The 26084-nt window shown below is 50.2% G+C and overlaps 1 protein-coding gene across 1 annotated transcript in view; it reads left to right on the forward strand.

The window, feature by feature from the left end:
• The window catches only part of ARNT2 (aryl hydrocarbon receptor nuclear translocator 2), a 195324-nt gene that overhangs the window by 62042 nt on the left and 107198 nt on the right, over positions 1 to 26084 (forward strand). The window contains exons 4-5 of the mRNA XM_060120677.1: positions 5770 to 5983; positions 9657 to 9870. Of these exons, the coding sequence (XP_059976660.1) occupies positions 5770 to 5983; positions 9657 to 9870 (428 nt within the window). The remainder of the gene's footprint in view (positions 1 to 5769; positions 5984 to 9656; positions 9871 to 26084) is intronic.

Consider the following 26084-nt stretch of genomic DNA (forward strand, 5'->3'; position numbering starts at 1 on the left):
CCCCAGCTCCTCCTGCTTTTCTCTTGCAGAGACTAACCTAGATTTGCAATGACAGTACCTGGATAACCCCAGGCTTTATAGAGAAGGGGAGGAAATCGTTTCCGGAGTCATAAGTAGTCCTGAGCTGTGTGTCTCTAGAAGCCGCCAGGCCTTTTCTTCCCCATAGAGCCTTAGGTATCTTTGCCTGTCAGTCTCCCCCGCTGTTCCAGCTCTGAGCCTAGTTCAAATCCTGGGACGTCAGTACCTCTCTGAGCTCAGGGTCGTCTTCCACAAAGGACGGTCCTGAGGACCAGAGCAGTGACCAGTGGGAGAGGCCTTGGGAGGCTGTGGGGGAAGTGATCCCACCGGAATGGGGGTGATCAGAGTCTGGGCCTGGGCCTCCTCTTTGCAGGACCTGGGCTTTCTCAGACTTCATCTCCCTGTGTCTTGGGTGAGCCTTATCTTCAGCCTAAACACCGGGGTATCTTGCAGCTGCTTTGCAGAAAACCATGCTGTGGATGGCTCCTGGGGGCAGGGTTCCTGCCTCCTTCCCAAGGAGGAAACATCTTTTGCTCCTTCTGCAGAAGCCTTGGAGCCCAGGGAAACTGCCTCGCTGGATATGCCTCTGTGGGTCCCCTCCGCAGGGCCTGTGACCAGCGTCACTGTGGGGCTGCCCAAAATGCCCTCCTCGGGCCTTCATGGCTCTCACGGTGCCCTGCCCTGCCACCCAGGAAGGGCTGGGCAGTACAGGAAGGGTGTTCCCTGAAAGCTTGCAAGATACAGTCTCCCTCCTGGTGTCAGGGAGGAGGAGCCAGGGCCAGTCTGAGCCTGAGGCTGCTGTCAGCCGGCAAGGACTCGTGTGGAAACCCCCCAAAATCTGGAACGCCCCCCCAAATCCTCCCCGCTTGGTCAGGATGGTTCCCCATCCCAGTCCTGAGGGACAGATGGTCTGCACCTCTGCAAAGGGTCTCCTCCCACAGTCTGACTCCCCCCTGGCTGGAGGGGACGGATGCTTCTTTCGCATGAGAAGTGCTAAGACCTTTACCGAATCAGACCTTTCCTGCTGCTTGGCCGTGTGTATCCATCCAAGTGGACAGAAGAGGCGTTTTGCTTGTTTCCTGCTGGTCTGTTGTTGAGACCATGGTGGCCTGGAGAGCAGCGCGTGTGTCAGGAGGTGGCGGTGGAAGCTGAGGTGTCAGAGGAACGTGGCCCTGGTCCCACCTGGAGCAGGGCTGCTCTACCAACGGTCCTGTCACCTGTGGAGCTACTAAGCTGGCAATGGCGGGGGGCGGATGTCAGCACTGACTTCTCAGGTTTGGGACCTGGCCGTGTGGGTGACCAGGCCGAGAGGGAGCTGGTCGTGTCCCTGATGGTGTCAGGCTGTCTGCCACCCCCAGGGCTCACAGCTGGTGACAAGAGCAAAGAGAGGCAGCTGGAGGACTTAGGTTTACCACACGCTCCTCTCAGCCAGGCCTGCCTAAGGGGCACGCAGGGTCTTGGGGCCCTCGGGTTCCTGGAGATTTCTCGGGACTTTTGTTGTAAGTCCTGTTTGTTCGTAAGTCCAGCAGAGTTAGCCTAGGTCCCCAGCTAACACAGTCGGCTCTCTAGTACTGTACTGGAATAGATTTATAATACTTATCACACAAATAATACATAAAAGACAAACACAAAAAATAAAGAAAACATTTTGACTCTTACAGTGCAGTACCTTGAAAAGTACAGTAGTACAGTACGACAGCTGGCGTCCAGGGGCTGGCATCGAGTGAACAGGCAAGAAGAGTTACTGACTGGAGGAGGGGGAGGAGGTGGGAGATGCTAGAGCTGAAGGATCGTCAGCAACAGGAGACGGAGGGCGAGCTGCAACGTCACTCACGCCTGACGTGGATGGCGCAGGCTCTGGTTCCTCGCTGGAATCAGATGCACGTTCGCGTCTTTGAAAGTTCGAAACTTGAAGGTTTGTATGTGGGGGACTCGCTGTGCACAGGGGCTGTGTCCTTGCCTGCCCACTCTCTGTTGCCTCTGCTGGTCTGTCAGCGTCTGTCCTGCCTGCCCGCCCCCAGCACTCAGACCCTGAGGTGCCCCAGGTGTCTTGGGTCTGTGGTGACCGGGAGACCTGGCCCCAGCGTGGAGCTGTCCTGTCCATCTGCCTGTGCAGGTCTGTCGTTCCCTTCCCACCAGAGATGGGAGACTCAGCTGCCATCCGCGGAGTTGAAGGAAGATCTTTATTGAGATTTCCAAAGCACCCCTATTTTGTATTTAATCAGGATGGACGTGTATCTCACTGCTCCGATTACCCTTAGGAGGTCAGCCTTGGGAGCCGAGTTGGAAGAGGAACCCAAGGCAGCGTGCAGCTGCACTTCCTCTTTCTTGCCCTTAGTTTCTGCAGCCGTGTTCCTGGGCCAGGCTGGGGGCCCTCTTGTCCCAGCAGAGGTGTTATAGCCGACGGCTGTGCCCGCATCCTCAGCTGTCACTGCTGCAGAGCCCTTGCCCCGTGCCCACGTACAGAGGGGCTCATTGCTTTATTGATGCTGCACGCGGGGCACACGAAACTCAGATGCCAAGGGCACAGGCTGCCCCTGCAGCTCCTCCAAGCAGACCCCGCATCGGCCCACACCCTGTGAAGGAGGTGGCCTGGGTCCTGGGGACACTTCCTTCTGTTTTCCCAAGAGGGTGTTTTTCCTGTTTCTTGCCTCCGTGATCTTTCAAAACGGACCTATATATACATACATGTATATGAATAGACATATACGTATTTTAATAGATTCCGTAGCTACACTCATTTATCTTGTTGCTAGGTAACTGGCAGCTCTTCGTCATTTTGACCTTCTGTTGATAACTCAGTCGTATTTCGTGAAACGATTGGAGCATTTTCTGCACTGGTCAGTCAATACAGTCGGTTTTAAACAGTTGCCCTCGCGTCTCCGTCAAGGACCTGATGTCATGAGTTGGGTTTATCCAGTGCAGGGATGAAATTGCTTTAGATCCATGTTTAAGAACTTCACAAAGACTCTTCCCCCCAGATGTTTACAAGGCGAGATGGTCTGTGGCTCTTTTGGAAATAGGATCAGAAGCAGGCGTGCCCTGGTCCAGTCTTGGCGCGGTCGCTGTGGTAACTAGCCAGGGGCTTGGACTTGGCCCTGTGGGTCTGGGGCATCACTGAAGGGCTGGAAAGGGAAGAGCTGGGTTTGCGTCTTTAGAAATATCCGCCCAGTCACAGCACGCGGACTGAACTGAGGGCGATGAGATGAAAGAGGTGACCAGACTGCGGAGGCTGGTGGCACCGAGTTGAGGGGGTGAGAAGTGGTACCAGCCGGTGGGCGTGGGCCGGGAGAAGGTAGAAGAGAACCGGGAGGTATTTAGAAAAGATCTGACGCAGACTGAGCGTGAGGGGAATAAGCACTTCACCGTGGGCTGCCCTGAAGGTGAGGAAGAGGGGACAGCGCATTCCTGTGCCGTGAGGCGAGTGAAGGAGCTGAGCGCCTGCTGGAACACAGGGCGGAAAAGTGGGTGGGCCCCGACGTGGGGTGCAGGGGGGGTCCTAAAAATCAAGCTGAGGAGGTGGAACTTAGACGGCAAGCCGTAGGAGCAAGTTAGGGTTCGGGAGTGTCTCTGAGCAGGAGATACGGGGAAGCATGTCCAGGCCCCCCCGGCAGGGATGTGCATCCCACATCGTAATGTACTGTTCCTGCGTGGCCAGAGTTTCTGTCCGAGACACCCTTCAGCAGCCCCAGGCAGCGTTCTCTGCACACCCTCTCCGCTCCTGTCTGCCTCGATGAGGTGCAGGCTGGCAGGGTGGAGAGCACGCCCCCGAGTGAGCTCACCCAGGCCCTCCCGATGCACAGTGCACAGTGGGCCGGCGGCTCCAGGCCACCTGTGACAGGTGTGTGTGGAGGGCACAAGTGGGTGATGGTGATGAAGACTGGGGCACACAGGAGTCCCCTGACCAATTGCCCCCTTCTCCCCACTGCCCCGTCTCTGTGATGGACCCCCTCTGCTTGGTTGTCTTTACTCTCTCCACAGTATACGAGCCCCTGCCCAGGAACCTGAGAGCCGAGAGCCGTTTCTCCCGAACAGCGGGCATCCTCCCTTGCCCCGTGCAGCAGGGGTGCTTGGGCTGCCTCCGGCTGTTTCCTGTACTCCCTAGTCCGCTGCCAAGGGCCCTCACTATGGACAGGAGGGGAGACCTTGCCCCAGGAGTCCCCTGCTGGCCTCAGCTGCCCTCTCCTTCTGCCTCCCTGCAGGACTCACCCACCTCCGAACCTCTCCCCAGCAGCCCGCTGAGGGGCGTGGGTGACCCAGGCCCTGTTACCAGCCCAGTTTCTCACGCTCCTGGTTGCTCGGCCCTCTCCTCCAAGCCCCAGGACCGCCCCTGCACCCAGGCCTGTCTGCTCCTGCCCACAGAGGCTGCATCCCCATTCCAGCCCTTTCTTTGATCCTGCTGATTCTCCCCCCAGAATACGCCCCCTTTACCTGCTCCCTCCCAGCTCCTCCCCCAGCCCTTCCAGGAGCACCTCCCCCTCTCCTCTCTTATTCTCTCCTGGGGTCTTTACTTTCCATGTGCCTCTGGGAGCATTTAATCCCATCCTGCCTTCATTTCTACTATGCAAGGTGATGTTTTACCATCCTAACTGGTACTTAGCTGCTCTAGGATAGGAGCGGGGCATTCCCTGGTTCCTTCGTCCCCTCCCCCTTGTGCGCTGGCTCAGTGCTTTGTGTATAGAAGGTGCTCACCGGGCCGCCTGGCTTAGCTCCTCCCCCTTGGTTTTTTCGCGTGTTCACGTGACCCCTGCCTGTGATCAGGCCTGCCTGGCGTCTGCTCCCAGCCTGGGAGGGTGGGGTGCGAAGCCCCATGGATGCATGCAGCGTGTGAGGCAGCCTTGCCTGGTGTGCTTCCTTTCTTGCTTAGTGTCACCCTCATACTTTGAGCACCTGTGAAACCCTAAATCCTACAACGGACGTGTGATGTACTTTTAGACAGTTCTTTTATCCAAGGTGACAGCTTTGTCTCAGTGTCGTTGAACTGGGTTGGCTGTCACTCCCTTTCAAGCCTAGAGGTGATAATCTCGAGACAGAAACATGCTATCATCCCTTTTGCTAGTTTAGCATCTTAACACGTCAGCGAGGGTTGCTCTCAGAATTCCTGGCAGCCCTGGGCTTTTTAATTGGCTCTCCGTTGTTTAGTGAGCGTGATGCACCTGTTCTGTTACTAAGCTGCAGAAAATGTGCAGCACATAGTGCGAAGTCTTGTTCACAACTCGATGTGACGTAGGTCTGTGGCGTGGTTGTTCAGTGACACCAAGAATGGCAAGGCTAGACATGTTTCTCACTGCGGGTCAAAGTAAACCACGTATTTGAGCAGATGGTAACTACATTCGGTGTGTGTGCACGTGTGTGTGTGTGCGCACACGTAGCATGTACAGATCCGTGGGTGCACATGGAAAGCATGTTGAGTTCACTTTGATGCCTGAAGGATAATGTCTTCATTCTTTATGCTTATTAAAAAGTACTTAGGTACATGGGAGCAGTGGAAAGCTTTGAGTACATATTTAGAGGTGAGTCCGAGGCATCTGTAGAAGCCTGTCCCCACCCCACCCCCCGAGAAAGAAACTTGCTAATGTGTCGGGGAGCTGCTCTGCCCAAGATGTGTTCAAAGCCACTGAATTAGCCATTACGAGCTAGTCTTTTGATGACTTGGCATTAACGATGTACGTGCCGTTTTACACCGTCAGACAGTAACCCCCAGTCTGATCCTTCTCTTTCCCCCTCCCCTGATCTCGTGCTTTCGGGAAGAGAGAACCACAGTGAGATTGAAAGGAGGCGGCGGAACAAGATGACCCAGTACATCACCGAGCTCTCTGACATGGTTCCCACGTGCAGCGCGCTGGCCCGGAAGCCAGACAAGCTCACCATCCTGCGCATGGCTGTCTCGCACATGAAGTCCATGCGGGGCACCGGGAACAAGTCCACAGACGGCGCCTACAAGCCTTCGTTCCTGACGGAGCAGGTACCCCGTTCGTCCCTCGCCTGCGTGCTTTTCTTCCCCGGTAATGACATCATTGGAAGGGGAGAGAATGATTGACAGCATCGCCAAGATGAAATAAGCTACGTGGGGAAACAGGGTTAAAGGCTGAGGTAGGGATGAAACCAGGGGATTTTATTTCCATTCTTCACTAGGAAACGCTCTTCCAGGGGTGTTTGTCTGATTTTGCGTCCTCTGCTTTTAAAATTTCCCATATACCTTAATAAGGCATCACTCAAAAAAAAGACATTGTGCTTAGCATGCTAATACAGGAAAAAGCCAAGCAAAACCACAGTTCTTCTGTGGTAGAATAGCGGTGGTGATCATGATGGCGATCAAAGTTTTGGTAGCCGTCACAACAATCATAGTGGCAAGGATCCTAACAGCCAGCACTTAGGCCTCTGCCCTGAGCCGGGGTCAAAGTCAGATCTTTCTGTGCAGGATTTCATTCAGTCCTTATTCTAGCCCGAGGAGGAAGCCTCTGTAATTCATCCCTGCTTTAGAGGTGAGCAAGTGGAGGCTTAGAGAGCGTCAGTCCCCTGCTCAGTGGCGGGGCCAGGAGTTGACACAGGTTGGTCAGACCCCAAAACCATGTATTTAACAGCTGTACTAGGAGCTGCATAGTTGGGAAGAGCAAACCCAGGAAATGGTCAGTGGGAAGTATTTTGTAACTTGACCGTTCCCTGCGCTGGAAGGCCTGTGTTCTGGGTCACGGTTCTTCTCCATGCTGGTCAGTAGTAGCGCAGGTCATCAGATGCCCTCAGCTTCTGTTTGCGCATCTGTGGATGAACATGAGCTCTCTGCCTTCCTGACTCTGAGGGGTACTGCAGGATAAAGGAGATGATGGACTTGAGAGCACTTTGTGTATGGTGCAGGCAGGGGAAAGGGAAGTGATGTGCTGTCGGGGATGCAGGTAGGAAGTGTTAGGTCTCGTCGGGGGCTCCTCGGGAGAGAGCTGGCCCTGGCAGGCTGTGAAGGAGCCCCAGAAGATGCACAGAAACGGGAGAGGAAGGGATTCGACACGAGCAGACCAGTGAGCACAGAGCCTTGGAGGAACAGGTGAGGAAGGCGTGTCCAGAGACAGAACCGTTTATTCTGCCAGTGTGAAGAATCTGTTCCTGTCACAGGACTTAGGTTTAGAAAAAGAGCAAAGGGAGAGGAGCTAACGTGTATTCCTGTGTGGCAGGCATTTTAGCAAGGGCTTGGGTCATCCCAGGGCCCACGTGTTCCTCACCTCGAGGTGTGAGGAGGTATGGCAGCAGAGTGGCCCTCGCTGCGAGGCCACGGGGCCCGGTGGTCCAGGGCACGGGCCCAGCCTCTTTCCACCTCCGTAAAAGGGCCACAGTGATGGCTCCCACCGGGCAGGGTCGTGCAGACAGGTCAGGGAGGCAGCAGAGGAGAATGTTTAACACGGGGCTGCAGTGGAATGAAGGATGGAGAGCTGGCAGGTGAGCAGACAGAAATGCATTATGACCACTAGGATCGTGAAAAGCTTTTTCTCTGCATTTCTTTAATCCTTACGTGGACCTGCCAGGGTCCACATTTGACATTAATCTCTTTACCTGTAAGTGACTCAGGATTAAGAAAGTGAAGAGAAAAGAGAAGGCAGTTATGCAAGTTACATGAGTCCTCCCCATCTTTCTCTCTCGGTTCCCAGGTAGGTTGTTGATGACAACAGCAGCTACAAGTGTTAAGCGCCTACTGTGTGCCAAGCCTTTACTAAGTCCTTCACGTGTAAGATCTCACTGAACCTCACAGAATCTCACTGAAGAAAACGTGTGAAGAAATGGAAGCCGAAGATGCTCAGTAGGGAGTCCAGACTTGCACGGTGAAGTGGAAGGGCCATAGCTGATGGTCTCCTTCCATGCCACAGTCCGTGCCTTTAGACCTAACTGTTGGCTTAACTGGAGAATACAGGCAAGGCTCATTCTGGATTCGAGGCACAGGACCTTGGTCATGAGTGACGTGCTCCCAGAAGACAAAAACCGGGGAGGAGGGTGTAGAAGGAGGGGCCCGTGATGAGGGTGAGGCTCTGTTCCATAAGCCCTTCCCACAGTCCTTGCAAAAGGGCTGAAACTGTGAAAACCTACGTGGAGGCATCAGCGTCCACTTCCTCTCCTCCAAAGGCAGAGAATTCTCTACTTTCCCAGACAACCTGTTTCATTTTTTACAGTCCTTCCTGTTGGCAAGATCTTCTCCATACTGAAAGTAAAACCGCTGACCCAATCTTCTGAACTGAGTAAACATCTAAGCGACATGGAACAGCAGAAGGCCAAGCAAGAGAAATGGACAAAATAAACTTTTCCTTAAAAAAATGCTTGTACAGCCTGCTTCCACGCTAGATTCCCAGACGGAGGATGTTACAGTTCTGACTCAGCCAAGGGCTCAGAGACGCTGACAAATCTTCCCAGTTTCTGCTCCCCAGCAGACTCACATGTTCTAATTTTCGGGCTTTTGGAGCCCCCTCGGGACGGGCACTGAGGGTGGGGTCAGATGCTCTAGACTCCACGTCTTTTGCCTCCATGCAGATGGCCCTTACTCTGTTGTTACAGAGGAGCTTCCACCTAAGATTACACGTGAACAAAGGATTCCCAGCAAAAAGTGCTTGCCAGCCACTGACTGGAAGGATCCCTTTGTTCTCTGGGCCCTGAGTAGTGTGTGAGGTTGTTAGAGAGGCGGCTGTGGACCCCAGCACACGGGGAAGAGATAGCCCCCCAACTCCTGCAGGAATGGAGCCCCTTTCATTCAGCAGGAAAGGGCTCCTGAGCTTGATGGGAGAATGACAGGGTAGGTAGCCACACCTGAGCTGCCTGCAGGCCCTGCAAAGAGAAGACTTTATAACAGAGTTGACTTTGCCCCCTCTATGTCCCTCTCGGGATGATGGCCAGGCTTCCTGCCGCCCATTCATTGATCCCAAGCAACTTCCTTCCTGCCTTCACTGACAGTCATGAGCTCTGTGAGTGTGACTCCAGGGCTGGTGCAGTCAGCCTCTCTTCTCACTGTAAAGTGACATGGACAATGCTAGGTGCCCTGCCACCTTCTGGGATTACTCTGAGAGTCTGTTGAGATGTTGGCTGTCAAGGAGTCCTGAAAATTTGACAGACATGCAGATGTAAGGTGATACTCTTACATCTGCCGCCAGCATTCAGCTCAGAAAGGAAGGAAGAGAAGAAGAATGAGTGCACTCTGAGTGTGGCAGGTGGTGGCTGGGGAGACACCTGGTGCCTTTCCTTCTCTCCTTCCACTTTCCTATGATCCCTCCCTCCCTTCCATGAGCCCCGTGTGTACCGGGCCCTTCTGCTCCAATGACATGACTGCAGTTTGAATATGTAGGTGAGGCCATTCACACCTCTGACAGCCCAACACCTCCTGGTGATCACTTCTTGCTCTCTCATTCCCCTGGGCTGGAAATTTCCTCTCTCCCTAAGAGAGGCTGGTTAAGACAGGCTTAACAGTGTTTGGAGTAGCTGTATCTTAGGGCTAGTATAAGCTTCATGCATTTTTACAGCTCATCTTCCCAAAACAAACAAACAAAAGCCCCAAAACTGTTTGTGTATCACAATGAATTTCTGAATAAAAGTTGAAGGTTGCTAATAAGACTATTTAATTGGCCTGGGTTTGTCCATGCTTGGTCCTAATCATGATTTTTTCTTCCCAGGAACTGAAGCATCTCATCCTTGAAGCGGCTGATGGATTTCTGTTTGTAGTGGCGGCTGAGACGGGGAGAGTGATTTATGTGTCTGACTCCGTTACCCCCGTGCTGAACCAGCCCCAGTCAGAGTGGTTTGGGAGCACCCTCTATGAACAGGTGCATCCTGACGATGTGGAGAAGCTGAGAGAGCAGCTGTGCACCTCAGAAAACTCAATGACAGGTCAGTGTAGCTCTCTCTCTCTCTCTCAAAACTTTTCCCTGGAGAAAAATTTCTTTCATTAAACATATCAGGAAGCTGGAGGTCAGAAAAAATTGCCTACAGGTGAGGGATGTATTTGACTTAGCTTGTGTAATAGCTTCATTCATCCTGTAATGTTTTAAAACTTCATTTTTAATACATCATTTTTTTCCTATATTTTACCTGCAGTTAGGGCATGTCGCCCCTAGGAAGCACTGTTGACACATTAGTCACAAGCACATGCTCTGAAATGAGGGTTATGCCTCAATTGCATGATTATTTGTGAACCTGATTATAGGCACTGATTTCCCAGACCTTACTTACCAGAAATGAAATTTCTCATTGAGACGTTTAAATACAGTCAGCTCTGCTCTAACCCAAAATGCATGTCATAAAAATCACTGCAGTAAACAGAATCGTGAAACAAAACCCACAGGGCTTAGTGGGAGAAAGTGGGCTGGGAACACAACACTCAAAAATTTGTCAGTGACAGGTAAGAACAAAACTAGGAACCTGATAAAAATGGGAGCATGGCTTGACACATTCGATGGTTAAGAAATTTATAAATAGTACCATAAATGTGGCACTTGACCTTGAAACTGACTTGAAGTTTACTTATGGAAGTGAGCCTCAGAAGGGCTGCCACGTGGGTGTTCCTGTGAAATGGCGCAAGGACAGTCATGTGAATTCAGGCAGAAATCAAAAACTGTAACACCAGATGTTGGACAGGTCATGGCTCATAACACACACGGTAAATTGAGGCGGCTGCTGTGTGCCTGAGTGTGTGCATTTTGTGAATTCCTATGTGGCTGAGTTCAGCTGGGTGCAGTTTTCTGTGTTCACCTAGTATGTCTTGCAGATGAAGTCATGCATCAGCAAACACCAAATTCACATTCTGCTCAAATTGTCCCCCAATGGATCAATGGCACTGGAACAGATTTGCGTTTTCAAAACAAGTGTTAAGTAGAGCTGACTTATACCGTGATGCTTGCATTCCACTTTATGATAGATCTGTTTGTGCGGTGGTGTTCCTCCTGCCACACTGAGAGCCACTGGATTCTCATCCACTTCTGTGTCTGCCTGCAGAGCCTTACTCGGGGCTTGGCATGCAGTAGGCATTCAGCAGAAGCCTGGTGAGCAAATGAGGCAGTGCTTTGCTCACTGTAGTAGTCTGCTAGGACTGCCATAACAAAATACCACAGACTGAGTGGCTTAAACAACTGACATTTATCTTCTCACAGTTTTGGAGGCTGAAAGTCCAAGATCAAGGTGTTGACAGGTTTGGTTGCTGGTGAGGCCTCTCTCCCAGGCCTGTAGACGGCCGCCTTCTCACTCTGTGCTCACATGGACTTTCCTCTGTGTCCACACATCTGTGGTGTCTCTCCCTCTTTACTTATTTATTTTTGGCTGCGTTGGGTCTTCGTTGCTGCGTGCGGGCTTTCTCTAGTTGCGGCAAGCGGGGGCAGCTCTTCGTTGTGGTGCGCAGGCTTCTCATTGCAGTGGCTTCTCTTGTTGCGGAGCACAGGGTCTAGGTGCATGGGCTCAGTAGTTGTGGCTTGCAGGTTGTAGAGTGCAGGCTCAGTAGTTGTGGCGCACAGGCTTAGTTGCTTCACGGCATGTGGGATCTTCCTGGACCAGGGCTCGAACCTGTGTCCCCTGCATTGGCAGGCTGATTCTTAACCACTGCTCCACCAGGGAAGTCCCACTCCCTCTTTCTTCTTATAGGGACACCAGGCCTACTGGATTAGGGCCATACTCTTTTGACTTTATATGACTTTATTCACCTCCTTAAAGGCCCTGTGCCCAAATACAGTCACATTCTGAGGTTCTGGGGGGCTAGGATTTCAAGATATCAATTTAGGGGGGACACAGTCCAGTCCATAACACCTATAAGACTGAATCAGATGTTGGCAAAAGTGACAGCAGTACTACTGTTTCTGAACGATAATAGTCATTTTCTCAGTGTTGGTTATCAATGATATGTGAAAAGGAGGGAGAAGATAAAGGATTAAGGTGTGAGGACAGAGCCTACATTGTGCTTATCTCGTGTCTCCTGAAATGGTGACACGTGACCGTACTTGTAAAACAACGGCGCTGAAACAGACGCAAAGAAAGACGTGCTCTGCCATCCCCCAGCCCGGGGTGAATTAGAGAACTCTCTGTAGAAATCGTTGGGAACACACCTTGTAAAGTTAGATATCTGGGAGGGATGTGAAAGGGAAATAAAGCAGCCAGGAAGTGTTGGTTTGACAGCTGAAATCACCTTCTGTGGAAAGAGCTGTCTTTTTCCAGACTTCAGTGTTTGAACACAGGATGTGGCTTTTTGAAACCAGTCAGGAGACCCAGCTGGGGCAGTTGGTGGGGGAAGTGATGGTCAAGGGCAGGTCAGGCTCTGGGTCAAGGGTTTAGCCAGCGGGCTCACCAGAGTTGGGTGGACACTTCTGTCTGTGGGAAGTCTTAATGTGTCTGGCAATGTTTAAAGGGGCAGAGTGAACCACATTTGGACAGAAATGTCCCTGGAGTGGACCCTGGATGGTGGCCTTGGCATCCTTCACCTCCAAAAAGTTCCTTGTGCTCTTTCGTGGCTTTTTTTCTTTTTCCTTTCCTCTCTTCCTTCCTTTCTTTCTTCCTCCCTTCCTCCCTCCCTCCCTTCCTTCCTTCCTCTCTCTCCTTTTTTTCTTTTTTTTTTCTAAGAACGCTGAACACGAGATCCCTCCTTACTCCATTGTAAAGTGCACGTTACTGCATCCTTAACTATAGGTACAGTATTGAAAGCAGATCTCTAGAACGTACTCATCTTGCGTAACTGAAACTTTATACCCATTAAGCACACACTCCCCATTTCCCCTTCCCCCCAGCCCCTGGTAACCACCATTCCCCTCTCTGCCTCGATGAGTTTGACCACTTTAGGCACCTCGTATAAGAGGAATCAGGCAGTATTTGTCCTTCTGTGACTGGCTCATTTCACTTAGCATACTGTCATCTAGGTCCAAACCTATTGTCGCAAATGGTAGGACTAACCTCTTTAAGGCTGGATAATGTTCCATTGTATGTATAGACCACATTTTCTTTATCCATTCATCTGTCAACGGGCATTTGGACTGTTTCTGTATCTTGGCTATTGTGAACAATGCTGCAGTGGACGTGGGAGTGCAGATAGCTCTTTGAGATCCTGCTTGCAGTCCTTTTGGATATACACTATAGCCAGCAGTGGGGCTGCTCCCAGGCAGGGTTGATTCTCACCCAGGCTTTCATCATATAACAAAAAAGGTGTTTATTAGAAGCTCTAAGTTTATGTTCTACTAGCTTTGCAACACCAGCAGAAACTGTTAGCCTTCCCAGTACTTCCAGCAAATGTCCCAGGATTGGCTCTCTTGGACCAGCTTGGGACACCTGCTCTGCCCTATTCCGGTGGCTAGGGAGTCTGAGCCAGGGTGTGAGGCCAGCTTCTCCATCCAGGGCACTTGGACCCAAGAGGTGGGGAGATGTGATTTCCCAGAGGAAATTAGCGCAGTCACTAAAAGTTGGCCCTGGCTGGGAGAGCCAGGCTCTGGGCGTTAGAAGTGATGCCCATGGGGAAGGATGGGCGTTCTCCTGGAAAACGGGGAGCACCTTCTCCTCTTACTGGGAATGCTGGGGATATTGGGGTTAAAGAATTCTGAGCTGAAGATGGAGCCAGTGTCAGGTATGAGGGAGGGCAGTGATCAGGTGAAAGTTTGATGGAGGGAGGGGCTGCAGAAATAATTACTGTGGGTCTTGGAGTGACCTGAGCCCCAGCTTACTGTGTGGAAGGAGAGGAACCAAGGAGAGGCCCAGGCTTTCTAGATGGTGGCAGAGCCTCTGACTATAACTGGATGTGCCCAAGGGGTGGGGTCAGAGGGCAAGCAGCACAGAGACCTGCCCAGCAGAGTGCAGAGAGAGCGAGTCCTTCTCTGTATCTTCATGATCTATCCCAAGACCCCACCCACTCACCACCACTCTGGAAAGCGCTGATCCTGGCGAGCAGAAACTGGAAACACCTCGTCAGTGACACTGTGCTGCGCAGGAAGTGCCTGGTGGCCCCGGCTGGGAAGCGGACGTGGAAGAGGATAACCCGTGGCCTCGTCAAGACTAGGTTTATTTGGCCCATTTCCCCACTCTGCTCTTCTGTGGCTCTGTTTCTGCTTGACTCTTCCTTCATTCAGAGAATTGGGTCAGCCTTTTGGTTCAGTATAGGGAAGAACTTTGCAATAGTTGGAACTGTCCAAAGGCACAAAGAGTGTAAAGCCAAGTTTGGATTAACCTTCCTTCCTTCCTTCCTTCCTTCCTTCCGTCCTCCCTTCCTCCCTCCCTCCCTCCCTCTCTTCCTTCCTTTCTTTTCTTTCCTTCTTTCCTCTTTCCCCCTCTTTCTTTATCCAGTCACTACTTTTTAAAAATCATTGGGGACTTCCCTGGTGGCGCAGTGGTTAAGACTGTGCTCCCAACGCAGGGGGCCCGGGTTCGCTCCCTGTTCAGGGAACTAGATCCCACATGCATGCCGCAACTAAGAGTTCGCATGCCACAACTAAGGACCCTGCCTGCCGCAACCAAGACCTGGTGAACCAAATACATAAGTAAATAAATATTTTTTTTAAAAAATCATTTATTCATTCATTCAACCATTACCTGTTTTGCATGGCCATAGAAAGGTCATTTGGGATGCAGCCTCTCCTTCCCAATCACCGACAGGAGTTTCCAGCTGTTGTTGAATGAATGGACCCCCATTTCTTAATTGTTCCAAATTATTTGTGATAATTCGGGGAGAGCCCCAGCCAGGTCGGTCCCTGAGGCCTTTGGCTGGAAAGCTCCAGTGCGTGATTCACATGTCCCAGTCAGCTGTGATTAAGCTTCCCTATCTCCCCGAGAGCTTCGCTGAAGTCCAGAGATACTTTCAGCCTTGGATCACAGGATTTGGCCGGGCCGCGGTCCGGGCACAGATAGCAGCTCACCAGGAAGCCGTGCTCAGCCAGCTCTGCCGGCTGACCTGTCATCACGCTGTTTCTGGGAGAGGTTAAAGATGCTGCATCTGCTGTGCAGTCTCCCTGCTCGTCCGCGAGAGGGGACGCCTTTGGGACCCATCGCACGTTTTGCTTTTATTTTCTCACTCAACCCTATTAATAACTATAACAAACTCTCTTACATTCTGATAGCACGTTTTTACCACTTTAGTGGATATGAACCCAGGCTGCACCTGCATCTCCTAAGAGCATCTTAGAAATCACAGGCCCCCTGGGCCTAGACTCAAGAGCTACATTTTAATGAGATCCCCAAGGGATTTATATGCACATTCTAGATTGAGAAGCCCTGAACTAAAGAATTTAGCAAGTTGTGATTGGGGTCTTGCAGCTGCTGGGGTTGGGGACATCCTTCGACTGCTGGGACCGGCAGGAAACGGTGGGATTGGCCCCAGCGACCTCTGCTGCCCGTCTTGGATTTGCCCAGCTCTCGGGCCCGAGGCCAGGCCTTTGGGGAGAGCAGTTGGAGGAGCAGCCCTTGGAGGCTTGATGCCCCGGGCACTGGCTGGCCAGGCAGGGGCACGAGCACGCACAGAGCAGCCTGCAGCCCTGGGACCTCGCTCTGGAGTCCACACATGGCAGACTCTCCACCAGGGTCAGGAGGAGGTTTGCAGGGTCGGCAGTTGGCATCCTCCCCTGCAGAAGAGGAGGAGAGCAAGGAGCTGAGGGCGGGCTCACACCGCGCCCTCGCGGACCCTCTGGAGCAGAAGCAAACTAGTTACGCGTGGCACCGCACAGGACAGCAGGCCCGCCTGGGAAAAGAGCTGACGGCAGTCAGCATTCAGCCTCACCCACCCAAGGCAGCTGGGCCTCCGTCGTAACACTTTGCAAAGGAGGGCAAGGACGAAACTGTGTTGGACTCAGCCATGCAGCTGGGTCCTTCCGGGAAGAAGGTCAGGCCAATAATTGGTCCCCCAGGGGTCCCATGAAGTCCACCCCTGTGATATCAGCTCTGGAAAAATATAGTCTGTTTCCAAATGTCAGTCATGAAGGTAACTTCATGAAAACCATACTTGCAAATCTATAGCTTATTTTCTTTGGAATAGCCACACTTAGTCCTTGGACTAACGCCAGACTCTGAACTCCTAAACACATTCATCAGTCCCTTTCTTGCCATATTAGGTAACGTAGATAAATGTGCCCCCCCCAAAAATCCTTATTTTATCTGAGTCCACTATTAACACTGTTATTGGGTTTCTGCTGTTTTGAAATAGAAATAAAGTGTTTTAGTGGCAAGCAAAGCATGTGTATTTGATTCAGGCTCCTTAGAAATTGCCCAGTTGTGTAGTAAACACTTAGGCCACCGGAAAAAGCGTTTAGAGTTGGGTCGCCAGAGGTGCTTGGTAAATGCACGTGAGAGCGCAATCGGAGAATCACGAACTGGTTAGTTTCATGTCTTCCTAGTGACTTTTCCACTAGAAACCGCAACCTACTTAGATCTGTTATCCCAGATGTTTCTCTGGCGCCAGTTCAGTTCTTTCTCATTGTTAAATATTTATACAACCCGCCTTGTTTTGCTTTGCTACATACATAGCATGTTGTTGCTGCTGAACTGTTTGTGTTTTTCTCACATATTTTATGTTGAAAGGTATCTCATGAATCTGGACAGATTTCCAGCTTGGGTTGCTGGGTTCATTATCACTCTGGTGTCACCGCGGATAAAGGAGTTGGGCATTGTTTTCACACACGTCGCAGATTGTGGCCGGACGGCCAGCTTCCCTGCCATCAGGGAGAGCAGAGAGACCTCACCCCAGCCTGCGTGTGTGCTCACCAGGGCGGCTGAGGGGTGAGATGGGGTGGGCACGGGGGCTGAGGGGAGACCACTGGGGGTCGTGGAAGCATCCCTACGCTTGGAGTCAGATGGACCTGGTGACTGTTCGGCTCATGGCCCTTTATTTTGTGTGAGTGACTTAATCTCCCCGGGCTAAGTTTCCTCACCTGTAGATGCAGACAATAATATGCCCCCTACAGGACTGCGTTGAAGCATGCACGGCAGGACATATGGGATAGTATTAATGATTGTGTTTGAGAATTGTGGAGATTTCATTCACTTTTTTTTTTTTTTTTTTTTTTTTTTTTTTTTTGCGGTACGCGGGCTTCTCACTGTTGTGGCCCCTCCCACTGCGGAGCACAGGCTCCGGACGCGCAGGCCCAGCGGCCATGGCTCACGGGCCCAGCCGCTCCGCGGCATGTGGGATCTTCCCGGACCGGGGCACGAACCCGCGTCCCCTGCATTGGCAGGCGGACTCTCAACCACTGCGCCACCAGGGAAGCCCTCATTCACTTTTAAATAACTGAAAATTATATTTAAACACTGATGTGGATCAGTGGTTTTCCAAACTATCTGTCTAAAGACCTTTTTTCTCCTTCCACGTATGAGAGGAAACTATAACAAAAATAATCTATAATTTCTCTTCTTACCCCTATAAAACCTGTCTTAGGATTTTGGCACTGTTGACAAGGGAAGGTGGGTAGACTTTGACCTTTCTGAGTTTTGCCAGTTATGAAAGGATGGCTTCCCCCTCCCACCCTGTGCTTGAGATCACCCATCACACATTCCGGAGGAGGAGAGGGGTTGAAGAAGTGCTTACTCTCTTTCTCTCTTTGTTCTGTTGGTTCATTCATTCATTCATCCAGCACATATTTATTGAGTACTAACTCACTTTGTGCTGAGTGTTGGGGATATAGTGGTGAACAAAACTGACGCAGTCTGGCTCTCCTGGAGGTTAAAGTTTAGTGGGGAAGAGAGACAGCAAAGCAATAATCACATGTAACACACACAACACACCATGACAAGTGTTAAGGAGGAAGAGTCCAGCGGGGGCATGGAGAACAAATAGCATAGGACCTGGCTCATCTGGGCAGGTTGGAGTGGGCTCTTGTGAGTGAATGAGGCTTAGCGACATCTGGGAGCTAAATGTTACCCGAGGAGACGGTGGAGGGTGAGGAGGGTGGGTGCTCAGTCCCAGAGCAGTAAGTACCCAGACCGCTGCAGGTTTTCAACCAGAGGAGTCCCGGGATCCATGGTGCTTGTGAGAAGCTCACTCCGGCTACAGAGTGGAGAACATGCTGTGTGGGAGCCAGCCTGGGTGGGGGGAGTCAAGGTAACGAGGGTGTGGGAATTATCCTGGGGCGGTGATGCAGACAGGGGTTAGGATGGTGTCTTAGTTTCCTTGAGATGCAGTCACAAATTACCACAAACTGGGCAGCTTAAAACAACAGGAATTTACTCTCTCACAGTTCTGGAGGTCAGAAGTCCAGAATCGAGATGTCAGCAGGGTCGAGTCCTCCTGTAGGCTCTGGGGGAGACTCTCTCAGCTTCTGATGGTGGCCAGCAATCCCTGACGTTCCTTGACTTGTAGACACATCATTCCCACCTCTGCCTTCTCATCACATGGCGTGTGTGTCTCTGTGTCCAGTTCCCTCTTCTCACAAGGATGCCAGATGTACTGAATTAGGAGCCACCCTCATAGAGTATGACCTCATCTTAACTTGGTTATAGCTGCAAAGACCCTATTTCCAAATAGTGTCACATTCACAAGTTCTGGGTAGATGTGCATTCTGGGACCTACCATTCAAGCCAGTACAGGAGGTGCGGGGGAGTCGGAGATTCAAGACATGTTTAGGCAGCAAAACCAACAGGGGGAGATGATCCACTGACCCTAGTTCTGTCTCTACCCAAATTATGTTTTAAAAGCTGATGATCTAGGGCCTTTGGTGACCTTTTGTTGCTGCCTGGATTGTCACTGACAAGTTTCTTCCACCAGAAGTGAGTTGGACTGGGGAGAGCTGGAGGTACCCCCTCAATGGCCCCGACGTGTCATGTTGAATCAAGTCACAAAGCTCATCCCTTCCCGTCATGCGTTTGCACCCCAGTGGAGCGCTTTGGACCCATCAGCCTGCTTTCATGATCAACTTGGCTACAGTGCAGAATGTGCTCGGTGTACAGTGCTGGGAAGCAAAGAGACTCAGTGGGAAGCGAAGAGACTCAGTGTTGTTCCTTGTGTATAACTGTGGGTCACCCTGCAGCGTGAGTCGACAGTGTCACGACCCCAGGACTGGGTCTTGCAGCCCAGTGGGTGGGGTGGAGTTTGCGTGCCCCTCCCCCAACTATGCATGGCGCTCCTTCAGATCTGAGCCTCAGCAGAGGTAGGGCTGTGCTCTCCCAGTTCCTCTCCTTCCTGCTCCCCGCCCCCCGCTTCACTTCCTTCTGGCTGGACCTGCTGACGCTCGCCCCCATCCATCTGAAGGAGGGGGAAGCCTGCCCGAAGGCAGGATACAGAGCAGCCTCTCAGAGCTGGTGGGGCCTGGCATTCAGTCACCCCTCCTGACTGGGATGGGCAGTCTCATTCCTGCCTCTCACGCTCCCTCCAGCTCCTAGCCTGGGCTTCCGTCTCTCTCTGCCTGCCCTCGTTCTGACCTGATTCACTGCGTGATATCTGAGTCCCGCCCACCGCCCCCTGTCTTGGGCCAGACCTGCCACTTTGCAGTGTCTTCACGGACAGAGCAGAGCCAGCCACAGTCCAGAGCCAGGGCCAAGGCCGTGTGGTGCTGAGAGCGCTGGAAGGTCGCCGCGGCTGAGCGCGGGCTCAGACGGGGAGAGAACAGGGGTCCAGGTCAGGGGTCCAGGTCAGGGCCTGAAGCTAGAGAGGGAGCTGGGCGATGCTAGGATGGCCGAGGGCAGGGAACAAGCAGGGCACATCCGAGAGGGGAGGTGGAGTTTGTCCTCCAGCTTGGGCCATGTTCTGCTGTGACACAGACCTGGACTGCTCGGGCCTGTCTCTGCCGGTCTTCAAGGTACAGAAGCAGTTTCCAGATGTAGGACTTAGACCGTCGGTGCAGCCACAGTGCCTGCGTTTCCTGAGGCTTCCTTTGGAGTCAGACCCTGCAGCTAGGGTAGGGCATCCATCCCCTCACCAGACCCAGACTCTTTTCTCTTCCTGTCCTTGCCTCCCCTTGTCTCAGGACCTGTCCTGCGTTGTCCGGAGTAACAGCTTGTTGGGAAAGGGTCCAAAACTTAAGTGTGCCCAGCTTTACAAGTCTGCAAGAGGCCTGCCTAGGAATGGCACTGAATGATTGGGTTTTCCATTCATCATGGAGCACACCTCTGCAAGAGAAGTTACGGAGAGGCGCACAGACTCCTGCACAGAGGGGCTTCCAGGAAGGCAGGGAGACATCCAGGGATGCAGGTGAAACAGCCACCGCTGGGAGTGTTGTGTTCATTGTATTTATGTACAGCCAAGTGGATTCTCCCCTTTGGTGTTAGAGAACCAGCCGCTTCCCCTTCAAGTGAGAGCCTCCCTGGGTGAATCGAGGGAGCCCTCGGCCTCTGCCCAGGCTGTGCCATTGCTCAGCTGGGCAGCCAGGTTTGAGAAGAGAGGGGAGCAGGGCCGCCATATCCAGGGAGAGAAGTAGTCTTTTCCCAACTGGCAAGAGCAGTGAGTCTGTCCTGAGAAAGGGGGAGCCTGAGGTTACAGTTCTTAAATAGGTCAGCATACACATTTTCCATCCCATTATAAAGGTATGTGAATTAGACTTGAGAACTCTAAATCTTGCTTCAAATGCACGCCCAGATTTAACCATATCAAAGAACCACTGGTGCGTTTCTCTGAAACGCTAAAATCACCCCCTAAAGATCTGTTCTCTACATGCTCATGTCTGTATCCTGGCTTTTCTTGAACTGAGGAACATGCAAGAGGCGCTTGAAACACAACTGCTTTGTAAATACGTTTTTTTAATTCCCAGCCCCTGACACAATGGTTCTCAAGCTTGATGCACATCAGAATTTTATCGGATGTTTTAAAAATTCTAATGTCAGGGCTTCACCACGTTTCTCTGATTTTAATTATGTTGTGGTCAAGCCCAGGCATCTGTATGTGTAAGAGCAGCCCTGGTGATTCCAGTGTGAACTAGAGGTTGAGAATTGCTGTATCCTGGTGTATCCCCGCCAAATAAAACCCAATCCAATCTAATAATACAGCCTCATCTGTTTTACACTAGGAGAGAGATTTCAGCAAGATCAAAATAACAAAGAAACAAAATGTTAAAAATGCAATCGTGTAGCAACATGATTGAAAAATGAGCAGCTTCAGCATTTTAGAACCTGTTTGCAAGAGTCTTGATTTCTTAATGAGGTATCTTTTGTCCTAAGTTTGATGCTCAAGAAATAAAGACCTTTTTTCTCCTTCCACGTATGAGAGGAAACTATAACAAAAATAATCTATAAGTAGCGTTGTTTTTAGGCAGATGAAATTATTTGGAGTTAGTTTAGGACGTTTGAAAAGACACATGGAGTCATTGCTTCCTGCTGGTATGATTTCGGTTTCAGTAATATTCTCACGTGATGGTCACATTGTGTAATGCTTTGGTTAAAAATAACTTGATTGCAAAAACTCCAGCGTGATCAAGAAAATTAAAATAGTTTCCTTTGGTTTCACTAAAAAAAGAGACATATTTCCTCTGAAAGGTTATGACTCACACCAAATGGTTAAATAAAAATGCACACATAGCACTGACCTTTCCTGTTTATTGCTTTCTCAATAGAAGCTAATTGAGGAAAACATCTACATTCGGTTTTCCCTTTGTTTTTGTTTTTTTAACATCTTTATTGGAGTATAATTGCTTTACATTGTTGTGTTAGTTGCTGCTCTATAACAAAGTGAATCAGCTATGCGTATACATATATCCCCACATCCCCTCCCTCTTGCATCTCCCTCCCACCCTCCCTATCCCACCCCTCTAGGTGGTCACAAAGCACCGAGCTGATATCCCTGTGCTATGCGGCTGCTTCCCACTAGCTATCTATTTTACATTTGGTGGTGTATATATGTCCATGCCACTCTCTCACTTCGTTCGTCCTCAAGTCCATTTTCTACGTCTGCATCTTTATTCTTGTCCTGCCCCTAAGTTCTTCAGAACCTTTTTTTTTTCTTTTTTAGATTCCATACATATGTGTTAGCATATGGTATTTGTTTTTCTCTTTCTGACTTACTCACTCTGTATGACAGACTCTAGGTCCATCCACCTCACTACAAATAACTCAATTTCGTTTCTTTTTATGGCTGAGTAATATTCTATTGTATATATGTGCCACATCTTCTTTATCCATTCATCTGTCGATGGACCCTTAGGTTGCTTCCATGTCCTGGCTCTTCTTTTCTTATCCACCAGTTTTCTCAGGCTGTGATCTGACGGGTGGGTTTCAGTTCTCCCCTCTCTGGTGATGATGTAAGTTACTCTCCAATGAGTGACAGACAGTGTCACTCTTTAACCTTGAGTTGAAGGCTCATATTCTGGGGATCTAGAGTCACTAGAGCTGTGCATCGTGTGGACCTCAGAGGTCACACGGGCTGACTCTTCTCTGGATCACACAGCTCCTTCCAGAGCACGCCTCTGGAGTGGGCGCCTGGCTCCTTCTGGAATGTCCACAGAGGCAGAGCTGACGGCCTCGGCAGACAGCCCTGTCTGCTTTGGGATAATATCCCTGTGCTCAGTCAGTTTGGTCACCCCAGCCCCTGTTCTAACCAGCACAGCTGACTTGTCTGATAGGACTGGGAGTCTGCACACACGCACACAACACACACACGTGGGGTGGCGAGTGAAGGACATGGACTTGGGAGACAGAGTCTGCCATGAGTCTGGGTCCTGGTTTCCCTCTCGCCCGGCGAGGCCACCTTGAACAGAGGCCGGGTTCTCCCTGGGCCTTGGTTTCCTCCTCAGGGTTGGCGTACGGCTGGTGCCTAAGACGGTGCCTGGCCTGTGCTGCGTGCTCAAAGCTCGTGGGCGTCCACTCCCTGCAGCCGGCAGCCTCAGTCTCAGGTGGAGTCCCCAGACACCACGCCTGGTTGGGGATTCGTGCACACACCTCCTAAAAGAGCCCCCGAAGAGGAATGGTGAGGGAGAGGCAGTGTGGGTCAGAGGCAGCGCCACGCCAGGTTGGGTTCAGGAGAGGTCAGCTTCAGCCTGATGCCACAGGGAGCTCGCGCCAGAGTTTGTCCCACCTGGAGGAAAGGAAGAGGGCTGTCCTTGGTCACAGACCTCGAGGGGTGCGTGTAACTCCCTGGCACCTTTAGGCCAGGCAGCTTCCAAGTGGCTCCAAGGACACGCCTCTGAGAAGATGCACGTGTGAGCCGTTAGCTGAAGCAGCTCCAGCAGCTGGAAGAGGGATCTGCTGGTCAGATTGTACAAGAGATCCAGGGAACTTGGCTGGGACAATAGCAGTGGCCACGACATCCCTCGAAGTAAAGAAGCCCGAGGCGGGAGATGAGGATCCTCAGGCTTGCCCACAAAAGCAGCCGAGGTTTGTCCTGGACAGCCTGACGAAGCAAGTCTTTGGATTCGCCACTGTCCCAGCTCTCTAGCACTGGCAACAGCCAGGCCCAAGGCAGAAGCCAGCTCCCAGGGCTTGACCACTAAGTCTTCGTGGATGAGGGGGAAACCTCTTCCTGGGAGGCAACTTGCATGTCTTTATTTAATCCAACAGATATTTATTTAGCACACATCACTGTGTTAGAAACTGAAAATACAGCTGTGGGTGAAACAAACGTGGTCACCATCTATGATGGAGCTTTTGGCATGGCTGGGGGAAAATAGCAAGCATGGTCAGACGAATATAGAATTTAAATGGTGATGTGTTCTAAGGGGAAGAAACAGGAGTCTAAACACAGTAAGAGGGGACCCCGACTCCCATGTTAGCAGTAGTGGGGAGAGTGGCACAAGGAAAGTCCTCTCTGAGGAAATGATCGTTAAGTTGGGACCTGAAGGATATGAATGGGGATTAGCAATCTGTAGGGCCTGGAGTGTCAAGAACTTCCCCAGCCATGGGACCAACACGTGAAAAGGCCCTGTGGCAGGGAAGGTACTGTCGAGTCTGGGGAGGTGAATAAGGCCATGGAGTGTGATGGGGGAAAGGCCAGGCCAGTGGCAGCCACAGAGGACCATTATGCAGTAGAATTTACTCAAAGTGCAAGAAGCAGTCCCTGAGCACGTTATCATGCTCCGATTTTCATTTCTATGCGTTTTCTGGTGCAGGGAAAGAAATGGTTTTATTTGGAATCCAAGAATGAAAGGAACTAATATATACATACTACCTGAGGTGCTCTGTGAAGTAACTTCACGAATATTTCTCATGTAATGCTCACGACAAGCCGTTTTTTGTTTCTGTTTTTTTACATGTGGATATCCAATTGTTCTAGCACCTTGTTGAAAAGACTCTCCCTTCTCCACTTAATTGCCTTTGCATCTTTGTCAAAAATCACTTATCGCTGTGTGTGTCGGTCTATTTCCGGACTCTCTATGCTGGTCTGTTGATCTCTTTGTCTGTTCATACACCAGCTCCACAGTGTCTTGATCACTGCAGCTTTCATGAAATCAGGTAGTGTTCATCTTCCAACTTCTTCTCTAGAGTAATTTTGGTTCTTCTAGGTCCTTTGCAGTCCCGTATGAATTTTAGAATCAGCTTGTCTGATCCTACAGAAAAAGTGTGATGGGATTTTGATTGAGGTTGCCTCAAATCTATTGATCAATTTGGGAAGAACTGACATCTTAACAATATTGAATCTTCTGACTCGTGAGTACTGTATACCTCTCCGTTTATTTAGTTTCTCTTTCATTTCTGTCAGCATTGTTTTGTTATTATCATGGTACAGATCTTGCACATCTGTCAGATTTATCTCTAAGTATTTTGCATTTTTATGCTTTTGTAAATGGTATTTTTTTCATTTAAAGTTCTAATAGATGGAATATAGAAGTAGAACTGATTCTTTTTCTTGCCTGATTGCATTGTCTAGCACTTATATGTAAAATATAATGTAGAAAAGAAGTAGTGAGAGTGGATATCTTTGTTCTTTTTATGATGATACAAAGTATTTAGTCTTTCAACGTTAAGTATTATCTTAGCTTCAGTTTTTCATAGACTTGAGATTTGAGTTAAGTTATCTTCTACACAAAGTTTGCAGGGTGTTTTTTTTACAAATTGATGTTGGATTTTGTCAAATACTTCTGTGGCATCCATCGTGATAATAGTATGGTTTTTCCTTTTTAGTTTGTGCATGCAATGGATTACATTGTTTGATTTTCAGAAGTAAAGCCAATCTTGCATTCCTGGGGTAAACTCTACTTGGATGTGATGTATTATACTTTTTACATATTGTTGGATTTGACTTGCTAACATTTTGTTTAAAATTTTTTATGTCCATGTTCATGAGGGATATTGGTCTGCAGGTTTTTTGTTTTTTGGGTTTTTTTTTCTGGTAGTATCTTTGCTCTACTGTCTTGTCACTTGCATTGACCCCTATGAGAAACCTGCTGTCATCTTTATCTTTGTTCTGCTTTTCTTCTCTGGCTGGTTTTAAGGTATTTCTCTTTGTCATTGGTACTGAACAATTTGATTATGATTTAGCTTAGTACAGTTTTCTTATGTTTATTATGCTTGGGGTTCATTTAGCTTCTTTGGTCTTCAGGTTTATAGTTTTCATCAAATTTATTTAAAATAGCAGCTATTCATTCTTCATATTTTTTTTCTATCTCCATCTTCCTTTCCTGTTTCAGGGACTCCAGTTACCTGTATATTAGACTGGCTGAAGTTGTTCCACAGTTCATCGATGCTCTTTTTATTTTATTATCTTTGTTTCTTTTTCTTCTTAAAAATCCTTTTATCTGTGTATTTCACTTTAAATAGTTTTTTTCTATGTCTCCAGGTTCACCACTCTTTCTTCTGTGATACCTAATTTGCTATTAATTCCATCCTGTGAATTTTTTATCTTAGACATTGTAGTTTTTGTATCCAGAATTTCAGTTTTTTCAGTGTTCAAGTTTTTACTGTCCTTTCTGATATTTCAGTTGGTGCTTTCCCTGTCCTCAGATAATCTCCTCACATGCATGTGCTGATCAGTACACTGGTACTGATTCAAGGGGGACCCCCTACAGATCTCTGGGGTTCTCTTTGTGGACCTCTCTCCCTCCTTGTACTCTGTCCTGTGGATTCTAGCTGCTTGGTCTTCCTGGTCTGTCAGCTTGATTTCCTCAACTCAGGGAGTCCGCTGGGCTCAGCCTGGGTGCCCTCTGCCTACGGTGCAGCCTGGAGTTCTCCAGGTAGTGTGGTGGGGGACTGTAGGGCTCAAGCTGTGTGTTTCCTATCTCTCACAGATCACTGTCCTTCGCTGC

The sequence above is a fragment of the Lagenorhynchus albirostris genome, chromosome 1 (assembly GCF_949774975.1).
Source record: "Lagenorhynchus albirostris chromosome 1, mLagAlb1.1, whole genome shotgun sequence".
Taxonomy (NCBI): Eukaryota; Metazoa; Chordata; class Mammalia; order Artiodactyla; family Delphinidae; genus Lagenorhynchus; species Lagenorhynchus albirostris.